This window comes from Columba livia, chromosome 29 (genome assembly GCF_036013475.1).
Source record: "Columba livia isolate bColLiv1 breed racing homer chromosome 29, bColLiv1.pat.W.v2, whole genome shotgun sequence".
Lineage (NCBI taxonomy): Eukaryota > Metazoa > Chordata > Aves > Columbiformes > Columbidae > Columba > Columba livia.
The window spans coordinates 390,458-407,931 of NC_088630.1; the positions used below are offsets into that span (position 1 = coordinate 390,458).

General features: G+C 58.3%; 1 protein-coding gene across 4 annotated transcripts in view; it reads right to left on the reverse strand.

Annotated features, from left to right (window-relative positions):
- Positions 1-17,474, reverse strand: part of LOC102093236 (keratin, type II cytoskeletal cochleal) — a 50,824-nt gene that overhangs the window by 1,252 nt on the left and 32,098 nt on the right. For 2 of the 4 annotated variants that reach the window (XM_065043440.1, XM_065043438.1), the window contains 8 exons: positions 6,243-6,696; positions 5,290-5,498; positions 4,368-4,428; positions 3,780-3,875; positions 2,883-3,047; positions 2,626-2,751; positions 1,233-1,453; positions 677-711 (listed from right to left, as the gene is read on the reverse strand). In XM_065043440.1, coding sequence (XP_064899512.1) covers positions 677-711; positions 1,233-1,453; positions 2,626-2,751; positions 2,883-3,047; positions 3,780-3,875; positions 4,368-4,428; positions 5,290-5,498; positions 6,243-6,696 — 1,367 coding nt within the window. Of the gene's footprint in view, positions 1-676; positions 712-1,232; positions 1,454-2,625; positions 2,752-2,882; positions 3,048-3,779; positions 3,876-4,367; positions 4,429-5,289; positions 5,499-6,242; positions 10,577-17,474 lie in introns of those variants that run through there. The other 2 variants (XM_065043437.1, XM_065043436.1) reach the window with 2 other exon arrangements.

Genomic DNA, 17,474 nt, shown 5'->3' on the forward strand with positions numbered 1-17,474 from the left:
AAGCAAACGTGAGCACCGCGCTCCTCCAAACCCTCGCTACAGGGCATTTTCAAATTGCAGCAGCCAGGTGAAAACGCTCTGCAGCCTCCTGCAAAACTGGCCTAGTTACACGTGGCCCGGAGCACCGATCCTCCCGAGGGCTGAGCGGTTCATCCCCATCCCTGTCTGGCTCAGGACCCCCGATCCGGACCGTGTTCAGCCCATCTCCTGCTGCACCAGGGGCTGTGGGCGTGTGGTTCCCCAGCTCCCAGTGGCAATGGAGGGGATGAAAAGTAGAGCCACTGGTTTAGAGCTGCAGATGGCACCTCTGAGACACCAGCACCTGCCCAGTGCCGGGCAAGGTGAGAACCCAACGCTTCCCAAGCTGGAAAGCCACCCTCTAACATCAGCTTTGCACCAATTTCCAATCTTTTCTCCATACCAAAGTGGGAAGGAAGATCAATATTCCCCCCAAGTTAAATGTTGTGCAGATGACTTAGAGCTGAACTCGGCCATGGAGCCACCAGCCCCACCAACCTCTGTCCCGGGGGGCTCCCATTTAAGGAGGACACTGATGGGCAGCAGGAACCGCGGCAGGGCACCGCGAGGCTCCCGCGCGGCCCCCGCTGCGCCCACCTCCATTTTCTATAGGCATACGGGCTATGCGTAACGGCCATAAGTTATAAACTCAACTCACAGATGTTGACGCTGCCAACTCCATCACCAGCCAACCTGTTGGAGAAGGAAAACATCAAGGTGAAAAGGAAGAGGCCGGGTTAGACTCCGCATTACTCAGTGTTCCCCCGGGGCCTCGGGTGCAGACAATGGCAGTGAGTTATTGCCGCTGTTGTAAATAATTCAGACACGATAAGTGTGCCATCCAGCGCTTTGTTCTGGCCCTACATTCACCAGCTCTGTTATCACCTGGGGTGCTGGAAGAGCAGCCGAGCTCTGTCCTAATTCCATGGGGATTTGAGCCACTTGGAAGTTTTCTGCTACAGTATCAAACACAGGACGGAAAACAACTTTTTCTTCTTTGCTTATTTTCACTGAAAGCATCAAATTTTCCCCAGAACTTGCCAGTTTGGCTCTTCAGACAAAGCAATTTTCAGGGCCAAGAACCAGTTTAAAGTGCAAGGTTTTCTCTTCTGTATTTGCTTGCAGAACCTGGAATCGGGCCCCCGCGATGTCCCCAAGCAAAGGGAACAAAGGGCTGGACCCTTCCCCACGTAAAACCCGCCGGTTGCCCCCACCTGCTCTCCTCGCCCTCCAGCAGCTTCCTGTAGGTCGCGATCTCGATGTCCAGGGCCAGCTTGACGTTCATGAGCTCCTGGTACTCGCGCAGCTGCCGGGCCATGTCGGCCTTGGCCTTCTGCAGCGCGGCCTCCAGCTCCTCCAGCTTGGCCCTGGCGTCCTTGAGCGCCAGCTCCCCGCGCTCCTCGGCCTCGGCGATGGCCGCCTCCAGCTTGGCGCGCTGAGGGACAGAGCGGGAACGTCAGTGGCTTCTCACCTCGCTGGAGGACGCTACTGCCCACGGGCTCGTGACTTCCACCGGCCAGACTACCTCTGTATCTGCAGAGCCCGGCGCCACCTGCCCTGCTCACATCCCCAAGAAGTTCACACCTAGGCATTATTTTGGCGCTGGATGGAGACCAGCCTGCAAAGGAAGCTCGTCTCGTCCCAGGGTACGTTCTGCTGGAAAGCAGACCCTATTTCTCTCCACTGGCTACATTTTCAGAAGACTTTCCTCGGGTGATCCTCAGCCCCTCTGCCCACCCACCCCGCACTCAACAGCACAACAGGGTCACGCGAGCTCGGGTTTTCTCTCCTGTTACGCCTCAGAGCTTGTTCAGAGCCCGCTGGTCTCCAGTGAGCTTTGATGTGAGGCGAGCGTGGGCTGGAGCAGACCTGCAGTCAACACACCCCACACCTACCCCAAAAACATCGCTGTGGGGCCACAGCGAGCTGCCAGTCTAGCGCAGCCGCAACTGTGCCCCCCGCGCCTCCAAAAACGCCCCACGTTTGGCAGGAAGGGCTCACAATGAACACGTGCGCTTTACATTCTCATTCATTATTCAAGGGAGCTGCACCGGGTCAGCTCTTTGCTTGTAAGTGTGTGTTGAAGCCTCCCTGCCCTGAAACCAAATAAACACAAACGGATGAATCACGATGGCTTATCTCCAGCTCTGGTTGTTCACAGCCAGGTTTCAGCCCCAAATATGGTCTGAGCCGCTCGCTGGTCTGGCTTTCACCAGCCGTTCGATAAAGCGATAACAGCTCCCGCAGAAAGCAAACACAACTGCCATGTGGCTAGAAAAGTCTTTTATGTGCCCAAACATGGTGTTCCCTTCTGCAAAAAGGGAGTGGACGGAGAGCCCAGAAGCAAGATGGCACAAGAGGGTACAAGGAGCGCGGGTGGCTGGGACGCGAGGCCGCCCGCAGCCTTGTCCTTCGGGAGCTGCATCCCTCCCTCCTGCGCTCACCTGCAATTCACCACCTCTCAGCCTGACATTGCTCACAACACAGTTTGTCCTCCGGCAGGGCCGAGGAGAGCATCACAGCCACCCCGAACCGCTGCTGCAGGCGCTGCGCTGCCCCCAGCTCCCCGCTCGGCGCTGCGGGAGCCGCGGCTCCGCAGCTCCTCACCTGGGCCTTCGCGTTCTCAATCTCCCCCTGCAGCCTCTGGATCATGCGGTTGATCTCCGAGATCTCGTTCTTCGTGTTGCGCAGGTCATCGCCGTGTTTCCCAGCAGTGACCTGCAGCGCCTCGTACTGTGACATGAAACAGCGCAAAGAGAAGGATGGAGTCGGGCTGGCGGTCAATTAACCGGCTAAAATCTCTCCCACTCATGGCGCACAGACTAACAGAAGCTGTAAGTGCCTTGATCTCGCCCACAACTCACCTTGCTCTGGTACCAGGACTCGGCCTCGGCGCGGCTGCGGTTGGCGATGTCCTCGTACTGCGCCTTCACCTCGGCGATGATGCTGTCCAGGTCCAGGTTGCGGCTGTTGTCCATGGACAGCACCACCGAGGTGTCCGAGATCTGGGCCTGCAGCTCCTGAAGTTCCTGCCAGATGCATAAAAACAAAACCATTAATCACTGGTCTTTCTTTTGGAAGCCAATTAAAGAGAGAATCTGAGACAAAAAGGGAAAGGGAGGCAGATAAGTATTGGATCAAAACATTCATTAATTAGAAGGAAACCAACCCAGTCACATCAACCTTGCAAAGCACAAAGCAACAACAGCAGGAACGGAGCTACTCCTTATCACCACGTTCTGACAGCAAGGTTAGTTTGCCCCACTGCTGAGATAAGAACCCAGCGTGCAACTCTAGTCCAAGAGGCTCGAGCATCAGCCTCACAACAAAGCGAGGGCCAAATTCCACCGCCTCGCCCAAGGCACCTCACCCACGGACGGAACGTGTCCGGTTCAGCCAAACTCTTATCTCGCAAACAATGGGGAGGATAAAGGTGTCTGGGACAAGGAGCTTTCCTTTCTCTCACACAGCACACAAACACGCCCCAGCACTGGATAGAATATTCTGGTTTTCCTTGTTTTCACACTGACAGCATCAAAAAAATACTGGCTGCGTTTGCCATAAATTCCTCCCGGAACCCAGGCAGGAGAAACCCCTGTGACAGGTCACAGGACGTGCGCTTCACCCGCAGGCTCGTTCCTGCTCGTGCGAGGGCAGGCTCCGCGTCTCCATTGCCCTGTCTGCAAACAGCACGTTCATCTTCCCGGTCACCGTTCACTCTTCTACACCGCAGCAGCCACGAGAAGCAGAAAGGACCTTACCGCTTCATAGAGAGACCTCAGGAAGTCAATCTCATCTGTCAGCGCATCCGCCTTGGCCTCCAGCTCCACTTTGTTCATGTAGGCGGCATCCACGTCCTAAAAGAGAGTGATAATCCCTTGAGATTGCCAGGGCTTTGATGACTAAGTCCACCCAGCCTTTGATGCCTTCCCAAGCAGTCACGAGCCCATCAAGCTCCCCAAGCTCTCTCTTCACCTCTGTGTGCCCAACGACCCACCGTGTCCTAAAAATTATCTACCAGTGCACTAAATATGGCTGGTGTGCAGGACCCCGTGTGTTCTGTGGGGTCTCCTGGACTGTGTCAGTTTGGACAGTCGGGGAGGCCGTACGAACTGTCCCAAAGGAAGGTCCAGCCGCGGTCCGGGATACCCGCGGGATCTGAGGCTCCTTCCAGCTTCCCACAGAGACTCCAGCGCCTCCAGCGCGGCGGCTCCGGCCAGGAGCCAGAGCTCTAACTCCTCACCTGCGGGTCCCCGGGCACGGCTGGAGCAAAGGGAGCGCAGGGGCAAAAGAGGGAGAAGAGCCGCAAACAGGCACCACCAGGCCCAGCTCACACCCCTGGCACGCACCTTCTTGAGCACCACAAACTCATTCTCCGCTGCCGTGCGCTTGTTGATCTCGTCTTCATATCTGCCAGAAAGAAGAAGAAAGGATTGGTGGGAAGGTAGAGCCTGGGAGGAGAGAGAACAAATACAAACGCAGAAGAGATGCGAACAGGTTCAACAAACCCCTCTCTGCTGACGCTACTGTCGCTGTGCACCCCCTTATTACAGACACCTGCGACTGCTTTGCAGGTGTCAATCGCACACCACCGTCCTGGTGAGAGCTGAGTGTAACTGTTCTCGTTCTGCAGGGACGCAAAGTCCAACCCTGGCTGAGCAGAGAGGAGAAATAACCGAGCAGGGTTGGGGGAAACACCATCCCGTGCTGCTCCTTGGGAATCACGGGCTATTGACTTTCCCTGAACACACCCTGGCTATTATCAGATCTGTTTGTTTCCAGTTCCTGTTTGATCCAGTTTGCCAGCTCCCTCTTTTCTTTCTGTATCCCTTTTTCTTCTATTAAAGGCATTCCCCTGCAAGCTGGGTTGGGTGCAGGTGGGGACAAAGGCTACTTTCTTCATGGGACTCCTCCCAGGTGACATGGTTTGGACTCGAAAGCCACTGAGAAATGGCAGAAATGGTGCACAAACCACGCAGCAGCTCGGCCACCTGCGGAGCTGCCCCGGGGCTCCTACCGACCCAACCGGGCACATCCTGCCCAGAGAGGCCCCAGAGCGAAGCGGGGAGGCTGGAGCCACCAAAACCAGGTGGGAACAAGGTGCCAGGAATGAGTGATCTGGGCAAGAAGAATCCCTGGACTACACACCCAGCTCACAGCTGGAATAAAACCAACTCTCCCTCCCCAGCAGAAAAGCTGGGACATCTCTGCCAAGCTCCTGAGCAACCTGCCAGCGCAGCGACACCGTTAGATGGGAACATTATACATTACTTGGTCTTGAAGTCCTCAACAAGATCCTGCATGTTCTTGAGCTCGCCCTCCAGCCGCCCTTTGTCGTTGAGCAAGCCGTCCAGCTGCCGCCGCAGGTTGCTGATGTACGCCTCGAACATGGGCACGATGTTACTCCGGGCCGTCTTCTGGTCCTGGAGGAGGCTCCACTTGGTCTCCAGCATTTTGTTTTGTTGCTCCAAGAACCGGACCTGGAAAGCAACCAAAGGGTCATTTGCGAAAGCGGGAGGAAGGGGGAGCTGGCACTGCAGAGTCTGGACCCTGGGGGAAGGACGGGCCCTGGATGAGGCAGCATCTGAAGAATTTCGATTGTTTGCACCAAGGATGTAAGCTCTGGGGGTGATAAAGGCCATGAGGGAGCACGGCTGCTCGGGGGCTCTGCTTAGGCTTAAAGGCTCTGTCTGAACTCCAGATAAGCAGATTCTGCTCATCTGCCACCTGCCAGAAGGCACCCAGACCTCCAGGCCAGGCCTGACCGGCTCCAGCTCTGGATTCCTTGCATTTTGAGGATGCCAGAGCTGAAGTTTACACAGGTCACAGGATCAATTAGCGCAAGAGAGTAAAGCCACAGAGGCACAGAGCAGTGCAAACCCACAGAGCAAGCCCTGACTCACATCAAGGTCTGTTCTACGGGGACGATTCCTCTCCAAAGGCCCCCTCCTCCTTCAGTTTGGTGATCTGATGCTAAACGCCTGCATTACTGGTAATACCAGCTAAATACAGGGGTACAATGCTGGCTTAAGTAGGGCAAACCCCTTTACTGAGGGCGATGCAAGCAGGGCCTTACTAAGAGCTACTGGACGGAGGCAGGCAAATCACACCATGGTTAAGGACCTGACCCTGGGCCCGGCTGGGAACCCCCCGGGTTAGCGAGCTTTGGGTCAGAGCTGCTTTCCAGCAGGTCCAAAGAGCCACCAGCCGTCCCAACCGCTCACCTTGTCGATGAAGGAGGCGAATCTGTTGTTGAGCGTCTTGATCTGCTCCTTCTCCTCCTTGCGCACCCGCTGGATATTGGGGTCGATCTCCAGGTTCAGGGGGGTCAGGAGGCTCTGGTTGACGGTCACCTCCTGAATGCCTGCGGGGCTGGGCACCCCCCCGAAGCCTCCGTAGCCGTATCCAGAGCGAACGCTGTAGGAGCTGCCCCCTCCATAGGAGATCCGCTTGCTGGAGCCGAGGTTGTAGAGGCTGGAGCTGCCGAAGCCACCTGCCCTGCCCAGGCCGGCACCCCCTCCGAGTCCCCGGGTGGAGGAGACGGTGCTGACCCGCACTTGGCTGATCGCCGGGACGGCCGCAGAGCGAGAGCTGAAACTCACAGAGCGGGACATGGCAGCTCCAAGGGTGTTCTCGGGATCCCCCGCCCTTCCCCTTCGAAAGCTCTGGGCAGCTGTGCTGGAGAGCAGGGAAGTGAGTGAGCTCCCCTGCCTGCTTCTCCTTTTATCCGTTAGAAAAGCTGGGCTTGGCCCGAGGGCAAAGAGGGATCGTTTTACTGCCTGGAGAGCTGGGTGTGCCTGGCTGCCTTCCCACCCTCCCTCAACCTGCTGAATGGAGCGGTGGCGCAGGGAAGGGCCAGCGGAGGGACAGGACACACCTGGCCCCGTGTCCCCACTCAGATCTGCTTTGTTCGCTGCTCCCTTCGCCTCTGCCGCGCGTGCGGCCGAGGGACACGGGGCAGGGGCTGTTCTGGGCTCCCGGGCAGAGCTCTGAGCAGGACAGCACCGACCCCATTTCCAGGGACACGGGGCAGGGGCTGTTCTGGGCTCCCGGGCAGAGCTCTGAGCAGGACAGCACCGATCCCCATTTCCAGGGACACGGGGCAGGGGCTGTTCTGGGCTCCCGGGCAGAGCTCTGAGCAGGACAGCACCGACCCCCATTTCCAGGGACACGGGGCAGGGGCTGTTCTGGGCTCTTGGGCAGAGCTCTGAGCAGGACAGCACCGACCCCCATTTCCAGGGACATGGGGCAGGGGCTGTTCTGGGCTCCCGGGCAGAGTTCTGAGCAGGACAGCACCGACCCCCATTTCCAGGGACACGGGGCAGGGGCTGTTCTGGGCTCCCGGGCAGAGCTCTGAGCAGGACAGCACCGACCCCCATTTCCAGGGACACGGGGCAGGGGCTGTTCTGGGCTCTTGGGCAGAGCTCTGAGCAGGACAGCACCGACCCCCATTTCCAGGGACATGGGGCAGGGGCTGTTCTGGGCTCCCGGGCAGAGTTCTGAGCAGGACAGCACTGACCCACATCTACATGAGGCTTCTCCGTTCCTCCCCCCCGCCCAAAAAGATGTTGAAATGAGAAGAGGGGGAACTGGCACCAATCTCTAATGCTGAGCAGGCAGCTCCCCTGTGCGAATTGCAGAAAGGAGAAACAGGGTCTCAGCACTAGGTCCAGCCTAGTTGAACATAAACCCACGCAGTTGCAGCCCTGGGGACACTCAGCCCGTCCTCTGCCTGCAGCACCGGTGAGCTGCGCCAAGCAGGGGACCAAGGCGGCAGGGGACCAAGGCGGCAGGGGACCAAGGCAGCAGGGGAGGTGCCGCAGCTGCCCATCCCTGGACGCCACGGTTTTACTGTCTCTCTCCTGTTATTGCTAAATTAAGGTGGTTTAGGTGCGCTGCACCCTGCACATGGAACCACCCAACGTGCTGGTCCACACTCAAAAGCAGACAGGACGGGTTTCTGCTTAAATTTCTGGGCTCCTATGGAGAAGCAGCAGAGACAAATATTAGCTTTATGGGCTTTCCGCATGTTCAAATAGCCCTGGAGGGACAGATCTCTTTACTATCAGGTTGTAAATCCTCCGTGAGATTTCAAAGTCTGGCCTGAACGTGTGACGCCCCGGCTCTTCCCCTCGTCGGGACAGCACGATAGCGCTGGCCGCATACCCTGGCCACAGCCCACTCGAAATATGCACTTCCTGCTCTGCAGGGAGAGCGTGAGCCGGCTGGAGATCCAGCCACCAAAAGGAAACTCTCTTTTTGAAGGAGGGACACGGGGAGACTGAGCCCGACAGAGCGCACGGGGAAGGTTCCTCTTGCGCTGCAAGCTGGGCTTTCACCAGCAAAATCAAACAATCCACTGAGTGGAAAGCAAACTTGCGCATCATGCACAGCCAGCTATACCTGGCCCGATGGCCAGGGGCCGTTTAAGCTCTACATAGCTAACGGCCCAGCGGAAGCCTCCAGCTGCTTTCCTCAGCTCCAGGTCCTCCCGAGTTCCCCGACGGGCTCCTCACTTCAACAGCGCTGGCCTGTCCTGCCAAGGGAGGAACTGAATCTCACGGTGCGATGCAGGGTCCACAGTCAGGCAGGAGCAGCCCCGGCTGCCGGGGTCCAGCGGCCCACGCTCCAGCCCCAGCTCTCTACCAGCACGCCGGGGTTTTGCACAACACACCGTGCAGCCCAGGCCGGTAAACCCGAGCCCGCCGTCAGACGGACTGTCTGAAAGGCAAAGCTGCTTCCGGCAGCAGAAACTGCAGTTCAGCAGTCAGAGAACCAAACTTCACCCCGCTCTGCGCTATCAAGGGCCAGGCCGCTGAAAAGCCATTTTCTAATCTTAATTACTGCCGTGCGGCAACACTGATTTTAGGTACGGATGAGTCTGTCTCCCATTCAAAGTTCAAGCTCTCCCTGCTGTGCCTTAGCAACCGGCACAGGAGACTCGGGAAAGCTCATTCACCTCCCTGCTATCGCTCCCAGCCCATTCAGAGCCCGTCCTGCAAAGTGACCATTCTCCAATTAAACCTGGTTTCAAGCCAGGCTAAGCCAGAGCCAAATCCAGAGGTGCAAGGAGCAGAGTTTGCTTGTGTTGTTAGGACACCATGGTAACCCCGTGGAGTTTCACAACCGCACAGACCGGTAAATGCTTCCAAGCCCATGCGAATGACCCCAGGGATTCAGGTTTGGTGACAATACGGTGTGGAATCGAGCGGCTGAACACGCACACCCCCGCGGGGAAGCAAAGGCTTCGACGGCGCCACAGGGCGGCCCAGTCCCCACGCACCCTGACAGCCAATAGTCACAAATGATAAATCCTTCCATAAACGTCAGGAAAATGAACCAAGCTCTCAATTCCAGCCCAAAAAGCACCAAAAAACCCCTTAAAAAATCAAACATGGCTGCACGCTGATGGAAGAGGAAGAAATCTTTGCAGGTGAGCAAGATGCGTGCTAAGAACACGTCCCGCTGGGGCGGCTGTGGGGCCGGCTGCTCACCCCTGCCCAGCCCGCGCTGTTTGCGCTGAGCAGGGAGCGCCCGTCGCCGCTGCGTTTGCGCAGCACGGCCCTCGGCTGGGGTTACTGCTCCAAAGTGCTTCAGCGCTGAGTCATAAATTAATTAGTGTCCTAACGACCAGGAGTGCTTGGGTGGTCTCACCACTGGGGTATTGCAAGAGCCAAACGGGGCCCTCATGGGGCTGTGACAGTGACACTGTCACACTGTTCTTCTCGTTAACACCCAAAAGCGACGCCAACGCTGCGGCAGCTGCACCCACACCTGCAGCTGAAGATTCGCCCCGCGCTGCCCCCAGGATCTAAGCAGCCTCATTAATACAAATGTCCAGCTCATCTTCCTGTGAATACAGGGGTTGCTCCAGGGGAACCTGTTCGCTCAGTGTCCCAAGTGCTGGCACCGTACGTCAGCACCCTGGTGCGGGACCGAGCCCCGTTGGGATGAGGTGGATATTCATCAGGCAGTTTTATTGATTTGTTTAGTCCTACACTTCCTATGTCGCTCGGCCGCAAAGCTCAGTGCAACGACGCAGCTCTGCAGCCCCGTGTCTCGGCAGCAGGAAAGCGGCTTTTCCACCCGCTTGGTCCTGCACTGCATCAACCGAAAGGGCTGAAATCCTCACGCCTTGCACAACCAAGTGGCTTTTCTGAGGACTTGAGACGACTCCTGTGGCCTCTCTGTTCCAGTGCCCTTGGGACACGGAACCGTACTGTTCGTGCTGCCTCTTTACGCAGTTTCACACGTGGAAGCTGCATTTTGCTCCCCACGCAACAGCCGCAGCTCGCGGTGCTGGAGGCTGGCGGGATGTGTTTTACCTCAACTACGCCGATCTCCCAGCTACGCCTCCGCTTCCTGCAATGGAGCAGAGCAGCCTTAGTGCTAACGGGGGCGTCACGGGAGCAGGAACAGCTGCGGGCAGCTCTTCTGGGGTGACAGGGCCAGCTCTGCACCCACGACAAGGCCTTCAGCTTCAGGAGCCGCATGTCGCCTTCCTGCGGAATCCAGCGCTGAGGAACACCTCGAGCTCGGAACGGGCCTCGCTTGTTAGCTGAAACGCACAAAGAACAGAGGCGCTCAGGTAACAGCACAAAACCACTCGGCAGCGGCTCAGGAGCAGCCGGGCCCCAGGAGCTGCTGCCGTGGAGGCTCCCGCTCCATCGTCCTCCCGCCCCACGTGCCCCCGGCCTGTTTGCACAAGGAGAGGGAACCTCTGGACGTTGCCATGAGCTCCCGGACAAACAAACCGGCCCAGCCCTTGAGATCCTTCCCGGCGACACGGCGCATGGACCGGCGGCTGGAAAACCGCCCCGCGCCTGACGCACGGCACAGGCATCCCGGCTATGGACGCCCTCCCTCCCCAGCCTCTCCTACATGCACCAAAGGCTGCTTTCTCTCCCCTTTCCCCCAAATTACAAGATGTTATGATTACAAGAAATCATGAAGGAATAACTATAAATATAGTCATAATTATGTATAATCATAATTACCCGGATAATTTTTACATGAAAGTTGAGACTCACTCCCACGGCCGAAGCCTGAAGGAAAAACAAACAAACAGATTAAACCGCCGGGATTCTCAGGGCAGAGGTGAAACTGCAGCGTGCGACGCTGGGCTCCGTGGTTCTGGAATCGGCACGTCCGTCCCCTCAGAATCCCCGTGGATCTGGAGTCCTGCTCGCTGGAGCTGTTGGTCTGAGCTCCCAACAGCTGATCCGGCCCCAGCTCTGCGGACACACGCGGCACAGAGCGGCGAGCCGGCTCCGGTCAGCCAGCCACCCCCAGCGCGCAGTCCACGCTGCCCAGCCCCCAAATACAGGGACATCGCACAGTGATCCCTCCACAGGCCACGTTTAACCAGCCAGGACCTGTTAAACCCTTCCCGGGTCGGAGGCTGCACCTCGACCAGCGCGTTTAACCGCGGCTGATGGTCCTTTCTGCCCACAGCCGATCACTCCGTGGTTAAACATCCCTGCTCGCTCCAGCCAAGCAGAACGCACGAGATCTTCCTTGATCCTCTTTAATTAACTCAGTGCAAACTCAAGTGCCCCATTCAGCACTGATGGAAACCGGGGGGTCGTTTCACTGCAGTCAGGAAACACCATCAGTTTACAGGACCCGAAATCAAACCAGTGTAAGAGAACGCGGCCTGATGACAGTAGCCTGCGGGTCTGACTCATGCCCAGATTAAAGGATAACGCCCCAAAGTGAACGGAGCGAGGCTGGGGGAGCTGATCTCACAGTCATTGATAAGAAACGCTCTTATCAAAGTGCGTCTCATCCGACACAGCTCGGGCAGAGTCAATGGCACGATGCCACTTGACACCAGCCGCTCCTCCACCTCCAGGGCGGGCAGGATCAAGGTCTTACTTCCCCCAAACACTCACCATCCGACACCCACGTTTGTGCGGCCCCTGTGGACAGGGACCGAGTTTCTAAACCGCCACCCGACACGAAGAACCAGCGTCGCCCTGGGGGCCAAAACTGCTCCGCAGCCTCTGACCCCAGTTAGGAATTCCGAGATCTGCAAAATCAAAGCTGTCCAAACAGACCTCCTGCCCAAAAGATGCTCCCATGGAAGAAAAACAACCAAGGAAAACACAGATCTGCATGTGGTGGTTTAGAGACAAACTGTCCTGCCGGCAGGTGGGAGAGGCAGGAGGAAAACAAAGCCGCGTCACCTCCCTCCGCACGGAGCAACACGAGCAACACGGCACCAGCGTGGCCTGAAGGTTCCATCGAGTCTTCGGGCCGTTGGGTTGCAAACGCTCCATCAGAGCCGGCTCAGGCTGCTCTGGCTCAGCCCCAGCTCCCGGGGCGGCTTCTCCCGGCCGGGCGGGCGGCGGGACGCCCAGGGACGTTTCCCGTGTGCGCCTGCAGGAACTAAACGTTCAACCTGTAAGAACGGGAGTCTGCAGCTCAACCTGTGAACACGGGGACGATTTTGTGAAAGGCAGAGAAGCAAAAAAGGCAAAGGCAGAGGGGCTAAAGCAGAGAGGGGCAGGGCAACCCCGCTGAGTCAGCCTCCGGAGACGGGCAAAATCATTCAAATGATTGATTCGTTACAAGTATTTTATTACGGCTATAATCACCAAGCTGAGATGGTTATCTGTGCTTACAGAGGGGCCAACTCAGCTCTCAGAGAGAAAAGGGGTTTTTCCTACAATTGCAAACACGGCAAATACAGAAACACGGAGAATCTCGCTCCCGGGATCAGGCTTCGCCCGTTCCCACCAGGCAGGTATTTGATCTCGGCATTTACGCCTCAGCCAGCAGGACGCGCTGAGCCAGGCCCAGGATGAACCCAAACGCGACAGCCGGAAGCTTCCGGATGAAAAGCCGAAGGCAGGCGCAGCCCCCGCCCTCCTCCGCTCTTCTCCCCGCTCGGGCCGTGTGTCGGGTTTTACAGCGCGACCAAAGGGCGCGATTGCAGCCCCGGAGCCGCGGGGAGCCCAGCCCTGGGCGTGCGTCCGGCTCCGGCACAATCAATATGTTCAGCGATGACAATCACCACCACAATTATCATTATCCTGCACCTGCCCACGCTGCCTATGACATGAATGACGCTTGCCAGGCGTGTGGGAGGGGAGGGGACGGTCAGGTCCAGATGCTCGGAGCCACGTCCTCCGTCCCCAGCACCCACCAGCACCCCAGAGCCACCCTCGCGGTGGTTTCCATGAGGACAGTGCGGGTGGAGAGCGGCACGGAGGAAAAGGAAACAGAAAAAATGAGGGCCAAGAGCGAGAAGAGCTCCCCACCACGCGGAGGATGCTCCGCGGTGCCCGGGAAGAGCTTTTCCCGCATGGGAGAAAAAGCACCAGGGCCCTTGGAAGCAGGACGGGGCTTCCAGCGGACCGCGCGCACCGGGAATGAACCAATCGTGCAGAGTTTAACCCCAGGAGTTAAAAAATCAGGATGAATCAGATCGGGTGGCAGATTTACGAGGGATTACGGGCTCACTCCCGGCTTAGCGCCGGCGTGGCCCTGACACACACACACACGCGCGGGGTCGGTCGGGGCCGTTGCACGGGCACACGCAGCACACACAGCCCGGCACACGCGGCCCGGTTGCACCGCGGTGTCGCCAACCCGGCGGAGCCGGGACGAGTGACACGAGCGGGCGATTCCTCCCCTCGCCTCGAGGTGCCGACTTGTGCCGGCGCCCGCTCCCGACCCGCCGAGCTGCGCTGCGGGGCACGGCGTTCCGTGCCAAGCGCTTCCCTCGCAGACACGTCGGGACAGCAAGCGGCTCCGACCGCAGGCCTGTGCCGCTCGCAGGAGGCGGCAGGAGTTCACCGCTCCCCGGGGGTAAAGCCAGAGCCAAAGCCACGGACACGGTCGCTGTGCCGTCATTCGGGTCCTGCCCCGCTCTGCCGGCGGGCGGCACGACAAAGCGCCCCGGGAGAGCCGTGCCGGGGCGCAGGCACGGCCCCGCGCCGCGTTCAGCCACAAGGGTGGCACGAGACGGGAAGTGGGAGAATGAGATGCAAGTCACGTAAGCGCCAGGAAAACAACAAAATAAATCAGACCTTTCCCGATGATTTGGGCACAGGGACGAGCGGCTGCAAGCGAGGGACACGGGGCTCCGGTTCTGCAGCACCAGACACTCCCGCCCTGACCTCTGGGGATCCCGCAGCAGCTTGTCTGTCCGTCTGTCCTGCATCACACAGCGGTGCCGTCCCCTTGTCCCCTTCCCACCCTCACCGTGTCCCCGCTCCTGGCTTGCGGCTCCCACCTGGTGACAAATCCCCATCCTCACAAAGGAAAAATGCACCCAAAGACGCCTCGTCTCGCCTCGCGCGCCACCCTCCAACGTCCGGGCTCGCTGCCGCGACGCTGCTTCAGGAGAGAAGCCGCTGCAGGCTGCGAGCGCTCTGGTCAGCTCTGACCCCCATCTTGGGGCAAAGCCATCCACTTCTGCCACTCCCAAACGTCCCCCCTCTAACGGCCACTGCCATGTCATCGGTCCTTTTCCCCTGCAAAAAAGCTCCCCGTGTATTTTAGCCGCAGAACCTGCACACTGCAAACCAGGTAGGCGGCCTCATACATATCCATGCAACCAACCTCATTAAGAGCGAAAGGTTCCAAGTGCCCACTGAAACACAATACGCCATTATTTCTGCTGCGAACCACGTGAGAATGATACACAATGCAGAAACAAAACGCCTAATTAAAAGTGACACAAGAGCGCGGAGGCAGATCCTAATCGGGCGCTGTCGGAACGGAATGAAGTCATTTGCTCGCTGCGGGTTGAGAAACACCGAGCAGCAAATCCGCACGTTGTGCGCGTCTCATTTATGCTCTTTTCATGAGATGCTGGGAAACCAGAAGCCATTTGCCAGAGTAACAGGACAGGTTATTAGAAATAAACGTTAATAGAAAGGGAACTGGAAAGCTTTGGGCTCCAGCGCCGCCGGCGGGGCCGACGCGGGACGCGCGGGGCCGAGGGACGTTCGCGGGCTCCGGGACAGCCGGTGCGGCAGGAACCCGAGCAGCGGTTTCCAAGGTGAAACGACGAGGATTTGGGAGCCGATGCGGCTGCCCGGGGCAGATCCGGCGCTGGCACGGCCGGTGGCACCGGCGCGAAGGGAAGAGCCTGCAGCTCCCAGCAGGAACAACCGATGGCACCACCACTTCAGCGGCCCCTCTCAGTTCTTTTCTTTTTTCCCAATACCTGAAGTTTCCTGGAAACCACACGAGCAAAAGCGCAGCAGATGGGTTGGAAACCGTCCCGAGTGTGAAGCACACGTGGACACGTCCCGTCCTGCCTCCCAAACCCTTCTATAAATTCTTTGCGAGTGACGCCTGGTTTGGGGGAAGCGATCTCGATGGCAGCAGCACTTGGGCTGCTCGCTGTTCCACCCCGAAGGCACCGAGGAGGAGGGGGGCTGCCGGGGGGGTGCGGGGGCGCTGGCGGGCGAACAGCTCTCCTGTCGCAGGATAAGGGCCCGCAGCCAGATTCGTCAAAAGCAAAGCAAACATTTAACAAAATAGGTCATTGCCTTCTTTTCTTTTTAAACCCAAAGTGAACTCGGTGACCGAACCTGGCTGTGGCACCAGGAAGCAGCTGCTCCGCCTGGTCCCACCCGCGGCCGCAGCACCGGCCATTCCCCCGCCATGTGTCACTCGCTCGACGCGCTCGCTTCCCGCTGCAGACGCTCCTCGCGTGCCCGCCGAGCCTGAAACGCGTCCTGCTGACGTTTAAATGAGTCCTGCTGACCCACTCACTGCCTCCCAGGCCCTGCAGCCCCGTCTCTGTCTTGCTTAACCTTAATCATTCGGATTCCTCAGGGCAAATGCTGATTCCTTGTTTATGTTTCATACATTACCCATTCTTATAAACAGCAATTACTTATGGAACCTTGATAAATAAATTATTCTACTATGCATACATATACTGAGCCAATCACCCCAAAAGGTGATTTTCCAGATGGCCGGAACAAGTCTCCACCTATCAAGGGAAGGGTGACAAGACTCTCTTGGTTTGTCTGCAAAGTTTAAGCACCCTCAAGCCACCCCGTGATGGTTTAAACCACCCCGTGCCCATCCCCTCACCTCAACTTACCAGCCAACCTCACCGCAAACCCCAAGCAACACCTCGACTTGCTCCAGCCCTTCCCGGAGCTCTCGGCGTCTTTGGATGCTGACAGCTCCATCCGAACGGATCGGGGACGAGCTCGACCAGGCTACCAGGCACAGCAGTGGAGCCGGAGGTGAGCGGACCCTTCATCACGTCCTCCAGAGCCGTCCCCACCACGCTACCGCCTTCCTCTCGGCCCCAGCCTTTTTCAGCTTGTTTTGCTGTGGAGCCCAGATGGCTGGTGCCAAATCTTAAGGCCCAGTTTTGGAGAGCAGCCCATTTCCAGTTGAACCAAATACCTGGCCAAGGAGGAACATCGAGAACATCAGCGGGAAGGGAAGGGAAGGGAAGGGAAGGGAAGGGAAGGGAAGGGAAGGGAAGGGAAGGGAAGGGAAGGGAAGGGAAGGGAAGGGAAGGGAAGGGAAGGGAAGGGAAGGGAAGGGAAGGGAAGGGAAGGGAAGGGAAGGGAAGGGAAGGGAAGGGAAGGGAAGAACTCCCTGACTCAGCGCCGCCTCTCCCATCGGGCAGGGAAGGCAGCACGTTGCAAGGCTTTGGCTGCCATCACATGAAGCAGCTCTTCCTTCTCCGTCCCTGAAAAGACAGCGCGGGGTGACACATTTCTGCACCTACGATACCAAAGAGCGGGTTTATTCGCGCTCCAGGCCGCCGGGCATTGCCGCGCGCCCAGCACCACGAGCACCAGCGTCTGCCCTCAGCTCTCAGCCAAGCGGTAAAGGCAGTTTCACCCTAAGCCATCGTCCTCCTGCATCTTTGGCAGAATGATGCCGTCCCCACCTCCAGCACCCAGCGGAGGGGATGCTGGACACAGGACACGGTGCTACGCAGGAGCTGGGACTCAAAGGCACCAAGCAACATGTCACATTAGATCTGATCACCAAGAGGGGTTTTTGCACCATTCTGCACTGGGAGATGCCATTTCGGCCAAACTGGACAAGCTCACAGGCTGGATCCAGCGGTAAACGTTTCATTTCAAGGAAAAACGAGAGAGCAAGAACGGATACTCGGAGGAGGGAGCGATGCTCGGGCAGATGCGGCTGCCGGTGACCAGCAGAGCCGTCGCTGCAGCAGCGCTTCTTCCTGCAAAGCGTCATCGCACAATATCCAGCCGAGGTTGGTGCAGAAATCCCGGCCGCTGCTAAACCCAACCTGCCTGATCCCACCCGCGCGTCCTGCCCTCGGGAGCCACCGCTGCCCCGGGTACCAGCCGGAGCGAGAACCCGCCAGGCGACCCCGTGACCTGATGCTAATCAGGAACAGCCATGCGCCTGCAACCACAAAGCCGCAAAGAGCGGCCCACGTGGGGCTGAGTCTCAGCTCACCCGAGCCCTGAGCTCCCTCATCTCCCAGC